General features: G+C 44.3%; 1 protein-coding gene across 1 annotated transcript in view; it reads right to left on the reverse strand.

Moving 5' to 3' along the window:
- Positions 1-6,455: 6,455 nt before the first annotated feature.
- TRABD2A (TraB domain containing 2A) overlaps positions 6,456-12,248 on the reverse strand; it is a 79,716-nt gene continuing 73,923 nt past the window's right edge. The window contains exons 6-7 of the mRNA XM_040580109.1: positions 10,907-11,164; positions 6,456-7,379 (exon numbers count right to left, since the gene is read on the reverse strand). Of these exons, the coding sequence (XP_040436043.1) occupies positions 7,199-7,379; positions 10,907-11,164 (439 nt within the window). The 3' untranslated portion in view covers positions 6,456-7,198. The remainder of the gene's footprint in view (positions 7,380-10,906; positions 11,165-12,248) is intronic.

The following is a 12,248-nucleotide window of genomic DNA, read 5'->3' on the forward strand; positions in this document are numbered from 1 at the left end:
TCACAGGAGCCTGGATACGGGTTTTCTGCTTAGTAATGGAAATGCCTAAGTTCTTCTGAGTGGGTGGGGTGTGGCACAGTGCTTGGTAACGTTAAAGCCCAAAGACAGCTGGTTTATATGGCCTGCTAAGTACAGATGTGTAACTGCTGTACTTAGGTTATGCATCTTTTTACCTTTCATGGTAGGAGCCTGATATTCAAGATTCTTGTTGCTTGTAGCAATATCTGCTCCAATTCTTTTAATAGCCTTTGTCCGTTTGATCTGAGTAGTTGTGAGTTTGTATCCTTGAAGCTATATTGGCAGGTAATTACCCAGTATGTCATAAAAGTCCAGCACAAAACTTCATGTGCCTTCCACACGGAACTGAGGCTTGGCACCCACTATTGGAAGGTCTCAGAAGATTGCCTTGCCTGCTAGCAAACTCTGGGGCGGGCCAGTGAGTTCATACTTCTTTATAACATTCCACTATGTTCAAATCAGACATACAAAATGCATTTCCTGGGATGCTTTCAAAAGCTGCATACCAGATGGACAATCACAATAACATGAGATGTGAGGGCATGCAGCAGCACATCTATTGCAATGCAACCTGAAAAGATAAATTTGTTTTCTTCTATGGCTAATTGGAACTTAATCAAAATATCTGATTTTGACCGTCTCTTTAGAAGGGGCCACCTCCTTCCACTCCTCCACAGACGAATGTTTATAAGCTTATAGTGAATACTCACTAAATTATTGAGGATAAAAAAAAGGGGGTTTTTATCTGAAGTGTTCAGTGCAGCTTTATTGACAGCTCTGTTTCCCTGTTAATCACAGGGTCAGAGCTGCTTTGCCTCTCTGAGATGTCTATACCACCAGGTGCTGCTCCACAAAAGGAGCACCAGCTCTCCTCAAAGACTCTAGTTCCACCAGCAGCTAATCAGACCAGCCTCAAACTGACCCACTGTGCTGTACTGAGAAGACATACAGTAGGCAAAACCATCTTGGACAGGACTGGTATTCCCAGCATACATTCTGTCACGTGCACTAACCCTGAACGATAAGTACTGCATGTATGCAATGTTTGAATCATTCAGGGGGCTGATCATTAGTGTTGTGTCTTTTGTGATACACTGCCACCACTTGATCACCTCAAACATGTCCCAGGAATGTTTACATGTTGGATCCAATGAATATCAAATAGCCGGTACAGAAACGGCAGCAGGAAGGTGGGCTTTCAGTGGCTGATCACAGCTATCCCTGGTAGATGCTGGTAATCAGCTCTTAAACTTGTAAGTCATGTTCACCTATTGCTTAACAAACATTTATATATTCCGTGCACCCTACACAGAGAGGAACTACCTCCCTCCAGTGAACTTCTCAGTGGATGCTAGACTGCACCTGGAGGAGCTGTGGCTTCAAATCTCCTCTAGCAAAGACAGAGCTGAAAACAGGTCTTACCCAGTACTTTAACCCCAGAGCTACCTGACAGCAAAAAGGCATTAGCTCTGCTCCTTGTTTTGTGGGGACCCTAGAGGCAGTTCCCACACTAGGTATCCACATGTAGAAAGCAGGTCCCCTGACCTTCTGCTGGTACTGCCTAAAATTGCACAGACTAATTTAGAGCCAGGGTGAGGTGTGAAGAGGAGAAGGGAGAGCTGAGACAATGCACGAATAGTAACATTTGTCAGGAAATGAAGTCAAAATACTGTTTCTTGTCTTCAGCTGCATGAAGCTAAAGCTACATGCATAGCTACATCCTTGAAGGGAGGTGTTAAAATTAACAGAATGGAAGAATGCACAAAAGACCTGTAGTCATTTGTCACAGGTATCAGAGAAAGAGCTGTGACAGTAACAGTATGTTTTATGCTGGGTATCAATTATTTATGCATCTACAAAAAAATAATATCAAGGCACATAGAAATGACATTTTAAAATCCAAAGCTTTTACTTGTTTGCAGTGTTGGAGGGAATAAACTCTCCATGGGTGTTGCAATCTGAATGATCAAATGACTCAAGACACAAGCTGTATAATCAGAGGTAAGTTTACCACGGTCAGAGAGTTTGCAGGGTGGAGGTTTTCTGAACTGTTTGATGCCCAGTTTCCCAGGTAGTACCTGGTTGCTTGAGCACTGGAAAACCTAGCTCTTGGGTAAGATATAGCTGAACACTGCTGGCAATACCCATATAGAAAGACACACACCTCAGAAAGATTCAGAGGATCAAAGGCAGGGGCCTCAGTTCTCTGCCTAGACCACAAGTATCTTCAGAGCAGTCCTCAGAGTACAAATGCTGGGTGGCTGTTGCTATCCTGAAGCACAGGGAACACCCAGCAACACTGTGTGCTTCTAATTTTATGCCATTTAACCCACTGAGTATAGCTGTGACCTGCTTGTGTGCAAGAGTGTTAATACATTGTGATAGACACTTTTTCCAGCCTTTACTGATACACACAGTCTTTTTGATAAAAACAAACCTGCACCACAACAGGACTGTGATCTTGAAAGGTAAATTAATTTCAGCATCAGACCTGACCTGAATAAACCTCATGTGCATTCACTGGTGGTTACAGGGTAGCAGTCTGGATGAAGCAGAGTAGAAGGGTAGAAAATAGCGATCAGTTTCACCATGGATATAACAAGATCACCTTTTATTAATTTTCATGGCTTAGATTTTATTTTTTGTGTTAAAGGGTAAATGATATATTTTGTCCACCTTCTCAAGACAGCAAGCCACTGGAGAAATACATCTTCTAAAGCACATTCCTTGGTTATCTAAGAGGTTTCAGCCTGATTTCTACACACTGGCTGTGTCACAGTGTTTTAAATAGCTGATCAAAAGAGGCTATAACAACCCACTGAACTATATTAGCTTGTTATCATATTTACGGAGTAATTGTGCTTTCAACTCTACTGAGACAAGAAAGATCAGCCACAAGACTACCGTGGTGTTCAAAGAGAGGGATCTCCTCTTTCAGTGCCTGGCTGTTTTCCCTAGTTAAAGAGTGCCATATTTTCCCCTGAAGTGTTGTTGCAGAGAGTACAGAAGGAACACAGAGGGGAAAAAAAAAAAAAAAGAAACAATATGTTTAGATTTCTTAATTTTTATTTATTTACCTGCCTCATGTAACTCCTGCAGTTCTTCCCTCTAATCTGTTTTAGAAGTATAATTTTGGTATATGAATGGTTAAAAACAGGAAAAAACACCCACTTTCAAAAGTTTCAAAGTGAAAAGAAAGAAATACAAATCACTGAGCAAGGTTTTTTGCATTACTTTGTGTTCTTTTATGCTTCTGCACCTTTAAAATAACAAAACCATGCAAGGTCCTTAAGGCATGTCAGAAGTTAGAATGAGGTAATCCACAAAGTTTATTGATCCCCTCTCACATTGTTGTAATTATTCTTTTTAGACCATATCTAAACAACAAGAACATTATTTTTTTAAGTGTTTTTATTTTTCACATCCCAATCTGAAAGAGTTTGAAAGTAAACCAGCACTGCATCACCACCTTGCTAAGGAGCATTCACAGTTCACAGAAACTCTGTGTCAGGTAGGAGCACATTACTGTGTATTAAAGCACACTGAGTGAAGTCATGCCTCCTGCAGTGCTTTGCAAGGAATCCCAGTTGCTAACCAAATACCATATCAGAAAATAAAGCTTCAATGCAGCAGCAGAAAGAAAAAGCTGTGAAATTGCAGGAGGTAGCTGTTGGAAGGTAAATAAGTTCAAAATAAATGGTGTCTAATGCCTGGTCCATTTCATCAGCAAGTAGAAATAAAGTGCAAGTGCTGACTATCTCAGGAAACAGGAAGCCCTTTTCCCAAGGAGGATGTTTGTCTGCCTTTTTTTTCCTTGCTATATACATAAATGTGAAGTTTTAACATAATTAAAAAGCATATATATCATAATACAGTAGTCCATTAGTCAAGCTTAGTCAAGCAACAAATATTCACAAGAATTCACAATACACTGCTGAAAATCAGCGATAGTTACAACATATACTCTCCAACATTACAATTTGATCAGGTGGTGTGTAGAATATATTATCAAACTAGTACATTTTGAAGTGAGTAGGTTTCTAATTTCTGCTAATAACTTTTCAAATAGGAGCCTCCCAACAGAGAAAGAGAAATCTTGACCACAAGGAACCCATGGCAAGAGTCCCAACCATCTCAAAACAGATCTGTTAACAGAGAACATTGGAGAGAGGATTTATGAGAACTATTTAAGCAAGAAGGGGAACAGCAAAGTGCACAGGTTAATCAGTAAGTACAAAGGAAAGAGAATGGAAAAGGGAGACCAGGATGTTCAGATGTAACAAACACTTTGTAATAGCAGTTAGAGAATGCAGAGGCACCTAGCTCAGGAGACAACATGAGATTTCAGCCCCTGCACTGACAAAAGGAGTACCTGCACCTTTCACAGTTATTTCTGAGTCAAGTCTGCTACTCATCACAAGCCTGACAGTATCTCACTTGCAAGGCCACAAAAACTATCTCAGCTGCTTGAGAGGGACAGACAGAGGGACAGTGAAGTCTTCCAGGCACACGATGGGACCGGTTGCTTTCCTGATGCTCTCCTGCTCAAAGAAGGGTGATACCTGAGCAGACCTTGGCCATTAGGATGGCTCCTCAGGCTGTTCCAGTCCTGGTAAACTTTTCTTATTCTGGAACTAAGGAGAAACAACTGGACCTCAGTGTAGCACTCCCCAGCGGTCACTGTAAACAGCTGAGTAGCACGTGCAGTTAAGTAAGGCTCTGCTCTCCATACCAGTCATAGTTTCAAGACTTTGGTGTCCTATGGCCAGTCGGCAAAGACTACTCTAGAAGAAAAAGTGAGGGGTAGGAACCACTTGGTTAGTTCACAGGTACCAAGCCAAGCTCATGAGACCCTCAAGAATACCTTGAAAGAATCTGATTACTTTGCAGAAAGACCCCCAGGATGGAGCTTCTGTGGGCACACAATCAATCACAGTTTAAGAACATCTTTATTTCCCTGACATAGTCAGGCACTTGGACACAGGCTACAAAATAAGTTATGCCACCAGAACTGAATTATCCATAGTGCTGCTTCAGGTCTCTGTTACCCCTGAGTGTTTTATAATTACTCTTCCCTCATGCCAACCTAAGAAAAACATTCATGGCTGTTCCACTCAACTCAGCTCCTTTCACAGAGGTGACACTCAGGAGCAACCATGGAGGAGGGAACAAAGGGAAAAGTCAGTCTGGGGCTATTTTACACAGCAGCCTTTGTCTTGTAATGGAGAAAAGAAATGCCTCAGCCCCTTCTAGCGCTTCCAGAGCCCTTTGGACCTGTGCCATACCTCTTCATGCACTTCTGAAGGACAGAGGAGAGGGGGAGGAGAAGCACTACCAATGCATAGAGTAGCAAGTGGCAGAACACACTTGGACATAATGTATCTGATGGCCCCTTCAGATGCACTGGGAAGTACACATGTGCTCAGTTTGTCAGGCCTGCAGTGCATCTTGTAACCACGCTATCTGCCATCTAATCTGCTCCCCTCAGGTCATATTCAGGCCAAGGAAAACAGCTCTGGACCCACCAGGCCTATGACAGTTTACACCAGTGAAAGATCAACCAGAGAGAGAGACAGGGGACGGCACATCACCAGCCCGGCTGCTGTGTAAAGCCAAGGAAGCCAGAACGCATTCAGGACCCTGAAGCCTTGTAGTAGTCCCTATAAGAAGGAACATACAATGAGATGGTTCCATCTTCTGCCTCAGCCTAGATATATTTCTTTCCCCACAGTGTGGCTGCAAACTGTGGTATTTAGCCTCTCCTTTCTCAGTTTTCCTCAGCAAATTGAGAATTTGTTCAGATTCAGTTCTTCTGAAGGGGGTCTGAAATCTGAGATTAAGAGATTGAAAAACTGTTAAGAAAGCTAGAACCATTTGCTCTTCCTCCTCCCATGTGCAGTAGAAGAATGAGAAGAGGTAGTTTTTAGAGGCAATGAAAAAAGCAGCAAAGCATATGTACATGCACAGGAAGGAAAACCTGAGGGTTTGTTGTCTCGCTTGACCAGGTGACTGCTGTGTTTCCAAGGTACAAGGCTCAGCACATTGGCTCCAAGCCTTCCCATGGGTGAATCCTATGAGACCTTCCCAGGCAATGAAACCCTCCTAAGATGAGGGAGGGATACGTTGAGGGATACGTTGCTCACAAAACAAGTCAGTGTGATAATGAGGTTGTCCTGCACAAACACAGAAAACCATTCATCACCACTTCCAAGCCTCCTACATTCAACAGTCAACAGCATGTCCATTTTAAGTAGACAGCAAAGGACTTAAAACAATTTGGAAAGTCCGAGAATTTCCATTGAAATTGGTGGAAAACTTGCAAGGATTTCCTAGAATGAAGCCTAACTGTGCAGAAAAGGAAAAGAAAGCCCTTTATCCCCAAAAGTGATTCCATCTATAAAATAACTATGTATTTGTGATGTAGAAAGAGAGGGAAAACCTGCATCTGGATTTCTCAGATCAGCTCTTGAGAACTTCCTGTTTTGGAAGCATCCAACAGTATGATTGCAAAGCTCCCAGGTTATATTTTTTCTTAAACATATATTAGTTTGTGCTTATGAAACTTGTCTGGCCATTGGAGGTTCAGGTGTACCCATCTTACAACAGCACCAAACAGACGGCAGAAACATTCTGTGTTCAGAAGTCTTTAGTGGTTTATTCTATTGTAGAAGGTGTTGTCATGAACCTTTAAATGTAATCTGGAGCCCTAACGAGCAAGAATTAAAAGTATTACCCAGTAGAGACATAAAATACTAACCTCTCTTTCCCAGCTGTGCTTGTATGACCAAGATATTCTGGTCTAACAAACAAGTTAGTGTGTGTAAATCTTCTTACAAGGCACTGAAGGTGAAAAAAGTGTAATTTAGTTGGGCTTATACAGCTAAACAACAGCTATGTTATAGCAAACATTATAATCTCCCCAAAGCATTATGGGATAACATGAAATCATTCTTCTGCAAGAGAAGGATAACTAACACTTTCATTAAAATATCTTCTCCTGCTTTGGGCAGGTCAAACCAGTTAATAGTGTTAATGATCCAGATTCAGGAAAAGGAGGCAGTTTAAGAACACCTGAAAGAACAGGTGTCCCACTCAGTCTTCTATTTCTGTTTTTTTTCACGTAAGTTTCTTTTTTTTGCTTTTTAAGGTGAGTTCCCTGCAGTTTGTCTCCCCCTGTGTTTCAATGCAGCCTTATCATATGTAAAGTCAAAGTCAATAGTGGGAGGAAAATGGAACGGGAAAGCTGGTGAGCGCTGCCAGTGTCTGCACGAGCGTGACTAGACTGTCTGTGGCCCCGGGGCTGCGGTTCAACCGTGATGTAGCCGTTAATGATGCGGATCCGGGGAGGAGGGTCCGTAGCACTGCAAGGCAAGAGAAGAACATCAGTCCAGACTCAGCCCAGAACCGCTCCATGCTCATCAGCCTCTGTGTCCCACCATCAGTCTCCTGGGCTCCTGGGAATGGTCTCTTGTACTGGTTCCATGCTCACCAGAGGACTGTCTCCTGGTGGCAGAGCACCGCCTCATCGCTTCCTCACAGGTGTGGGCAGCTCCCATGACAGCCCATATGGACCAGGGTGCTGCCCAGCTGAACTGCAAACCAGTCTTGAGGGGGAAGAGATTGAGGAGGGTGGAGGTAGCCCTTGAACACCTGCCCTGTACACAGGCCTACCCAGCCAGCCTGCCCGTTGCTCCCACACATTCAGATGGGCAGGACCACCATGTTCCTAGCACCTTTCAGCTAAGCAGAAAATATGCAAGAAGAAAACAAGCTTTCTTGCAGGGGACTGTAACTGCGGCAACATGCTGAGCACAGCAGGAGTGAGGCACCTGCTTTCAGCTGAATCCGTCTTCCCCTGCCATGTCTGTATGTGCATCTTAGCACGGACCAAACTTGTTCCTGTACTACAGAATTACAAAGGGTTTACATGACATGCTTTAAGGAGAGGAAGAGCTACTTCCAGAAATGAATCCTAGAGTCACCGGGAAAAGACCACCACATCCCAGAGTATCTCCCAGTGGTAGTGAGGACTTTGAGGTGGTGATGAACAAGAACTGAGTCAGAGGCTATGTGATGCAGAACTCCCATTATGGCAACATGTGATGGAGGAGAGAAATTTGTATGCTCCAGACTGAAAACACCAACCATTCCAAACTGAGGAAGCTCCCACACCATGGCAGGTCAAGAGTCAGAAGGGTCAGATACTGCACAGGTGTTGTTCTTTTTGTCAATGTATTGGAAACTATGATTGACCCCACAGCTGTAAGGCTGACGTACACCCCAGGGCCTCATGGGGCTCTGTGGAACCAGAAGACAAATTGGGACAAAATTAAATGCAAGTCTACCTGCCAAATAAAAAGGCATAGTAATTTTTCCTGCTGCCACTCCCCCCGCTGCTGTGCACCATTCTTGCCTTATTTTGGCCACCCCCATTAAGCAAAAATGGTTTGGGAAACTGAAGGCAATTAGTATCCTTTTTAGAGACACTTACCCTTCCATACCTGAAGGTCCCCACAGAAGGTTTGAACAGTAACTGGAGAGAAGCCAGCTGGCCACACATCAAAGAAATACACCTGACAGCTGATGCATACAGGAGCACAAATGAAAGCCACTCTGCCAAGCGCACTATAAGATTGCATTAAATCACTTGAGCTCTGCCTTTCACATTTTCAGGCTGACAGGAGGAAAGCTGTGAACGGCCCAGACATAAGAAACCTGACAGCGCTACCTGTGCCTGGGGACCCCAGGGAGTGCTTAGAGCAAGGGCTGAGGCTCGCAGCGAGCCGTGCCCTGCGCACCTGTGAGCCTGAGCCCAGGGGGCTGCGTTTCCGTGAGGACACGAGGTGGCGCTGTCGGCTCAGCCCAGCCCGCACGGCGCGGCCCGCTCGCGGCGCGGGGTGTCGGCGGGGCCGCGGGGCCGACGTTCCCCGCCTCGCACAGCCTAGACCCGGAGCAGGTGGGGGCTGTACGCGAATGGCAGCTGCCTCTCTGACACCCGCGGCTCTCCCTCTGTAGCAAGGGTGCAGCGATCTCCCAGGCAGCAATAAACGTCACTTACCTGTCTTACCCAGTACTCCCAAGCAACACCTCCACCTCTAGAAGTTCAAGCTCTCTCCTGCTAAGGACCCACACCCCTAAAAAGAATTTGTCACCTAGTACCTGGGTAAGTTTCTAGCACAAAGGATGACTTAATTAGCAGGAGAAAAAAGGAAACATTACAAAAGAAGGAAAGGAGGCATTCACTGCTCCCAGGCTTATGCAGTAGTTTCCTAAGGTTACCTTTGCTTTTTACCTCACTATTGCCTTGCAGTACTTGCAATCCAGTATGTACCTCCAATTTAGTCACAGTAGCATATCCTCCCATCTTCCCTCTTCCTCTGAAGGCACTGATGCTGCAAGTGCATGTGTATCTCACATCACTGTGTCCATTGACTTCCCTGAGTTTCATATGAACAACTGCATGTGAAAAACTGAACACGTCAGTGTGCTGGCAGGGAAGGATCTTGAGATCATAGAGACTCCAACTTCAACAGAAGCTCCAAAACCCCATTCACAAACAACTGGTATCAACTACATTAATAGAAAGTAAATGATACACTAAATGACAAAATCAAATATGATGACTATAAGGATTTGCTGACTGGTGAATCTTGGACTCTTTGTAGGTCTGTCAGTGGGCATGCAAACCTCCATGCACATTTATTAGTCTTCCTTTCTCTCCAGACTACTCAGACTTGGGTTGGAAGGAAGAGCAGAGATAAGACCCAAAAACTACTGTAGAAACGAGGAAAAGGAGTCTGGTCTAAAAAGTCTGACAACGGCTGAATGCTTAGAGCAGAACAACAGCTGTTGCACCTGCTTGCATCCAGCCTGAGCAATGTATTACTCCAAGAAGTGGTACAGCTGAGACCCAGGGAAGTGATATAAGAGGCACAGAAGAACCATGATATACACAGTACCTCAGGGAGCTGGAAGAAATATTCTTCAGAGGAAAAAAAAATATTAATGTAGAAGCTTCATTTCAAGAACTGCAGGCTTTTCCCCATCATCCTGACCTGTCTTGTTATGTACAGTACCACAAAAATAAAGTGCTTTCAACCTGAGTATTAGATACCAGAGATACAGAGACATAGAGTACAAAAGTGAGCAGACTTAGGTCTGTGTGTTATTAGACAGCAGGGAAACATTAAGGTACACATTCAGCCACAGGCCTAAATATAGCTAGTGAGGGACAAGTTAGCTTTTTCTGCAGGCTGCTGTAGTTCTTGTAGTCGAGTAAGCTCTTCTGGTTGAAAACTAGGGGGTATGTGTGAACCTTTGCCCCTATATACAATACACTCAATTTTTAATATTAATTCCATCATCCATTAGGTTGTCATCTCCCTTTCCAGATCTCCAGTAATGCCACAGGGCTCACATGCTTTTTAAGACTGGAAGAATATAGAAACTGAAAATACTACACAAAAACTGTCCAAATGCAAGGAGTACACATGCCTGATACGGCAGTTTCCACATATGCAGCAGCTCTTGGAAAAAGGTCCAAGGCTTTTATCTGTACCATCTACCACAGGACCCAGCCTTCTGTGATAGAGGACTACCACATGCTCACAATCCCTCAAGCCCAAAGGCAAAATGGTCTAGACAAGGCTTCTATTGTATTATGCCCAATATTCCACAAACCTAACCATGCAGCAGAAGCTATTTTGTCATTAAAAGCACAAGCAGCCTTGAGCAAATGTTTCAGCAGGAATCACGGTAAGGTAGAAAGTCACATCCTGCCCTCAGCATGTATCTAGCCCCTGTGGAAGTCTGGAGTACTGGATTAATCACTGCAAGTTGAAGTCCAGTTTACATGACAAGCCCTCCACCCTTCCCAGCCGTTAGGTACCTTTCTTCAAGGCGAACCCAGAGGTCATTAAACTGTCGCAGTTTTTGCTTCTTCTGCTGCTTCTTTTTCTTCTTTTTGTACTTCCTGTCTACCTTCTCCAGCATGTCGATGCTGTCAGGGAGCAGCAGGTGAGGTAGGACTTCTTCCTCCTCCTCCTCCTTCCGGGCATGCAACGGCAGTGGGAGCTCTCGGGATGTGACATAGGCGCTGTGTGCCGGTGATGATGATGAAAAGGCTAACAAGGTTTTGGGGGGGGTTCTGCTGGAAGGAGGAGGGAACACAGATAATATTTGAAAGGGCTTTGAGGGAGAATCCTGGTACAGATGCCATCAAGGCACACACACAAAACAAGTATTTCTCCCTGATGTATCAGCTGGATGCTTATTTCTCTATCTTGTGCTCCTGCCCTCCCTTCCTTAACTCAATATTCTGATGAAAACTGTTCTCTTTAATGAAAAAAAGCTTTGGAAAAGTGGTAACCTGGAACTGCAGAAAGAATGCAGTCTGGCTGATGGTAGAATAACTCTTGGCAATAATGTTGTGTATCTAGAAAGAGACAAAAAAGGAATCACTCTCTAAGTCATAAGAGGTCAAACCACATTCCTGTTGTCTGTTGTACTGTGGAACACAGACCAGATTATTCCTTTCAGCAATTCCTGCCCAGAGCCAACTAACTTGGAGGGCTAGGGGAAGGGGCAGGGACAGGACAGCTAAGGCACACTAGTTGAAGGAGCCAGTTCTAGACCAACAGGTCTCACTGGTGGAGAAGACAAGTAATGAGCTAGGGCACAGACTGCAGTCATAGCTGCAGAAATGCATCTTGCGAATTACCATCTTTGAAGGGAATGGGTCAATATACCATTAAGCAATTCTTTGGGCCATCTAGTCTGCAGCAACTGGAAGCAGACTAGCTGTGGTGCTGCCAAGTTCACCATCATCTAATTTTCTCTTTCATGAAGCCAGGCAGTCCAGAGCAGTGAATGCATAGCCTTTATAAAACGTCAGGTCAGGGGACATGTCTGACACATAAGAGACCAGAGCTCAACTCACTGTTGCGGCATTCACTTCTAGTGTAAGCACTGATGACTTCATGCTGATCGAAAAAAGAAGATAATGCTGTCCTACCACTCAGATAAGCACACCAGGGAGCATGAAATTGTGGTTTTAAAGGGTTGTATCAGACAAGTATGGAGGTCAATGTGGAGAGGAGAATGCAGAGGAATCATAGCCCTTCCACAATGCAGGAGTGAGCTTTGCACGCATTTATAGCAAGTAATGAGGGAGCAGGAGTCAGGACTTCAGCTTTCTGGCTGCACAGATCCTCTGTTAGGCTGGCACCACT

Source organism: Falco naumanni, chromosome Z, assembly GCF_017639655.2.
Source record: "Falco naumanni isolate bFalNau1 chromosome Z, bFalNau1.pat, whole genome shotgun sequence".
Lineage (NCBI taxonomy): Eukaryota > Metazoa > Chordata > Aves > Falconiformes > Falconidae > Falco > Falco naumanni.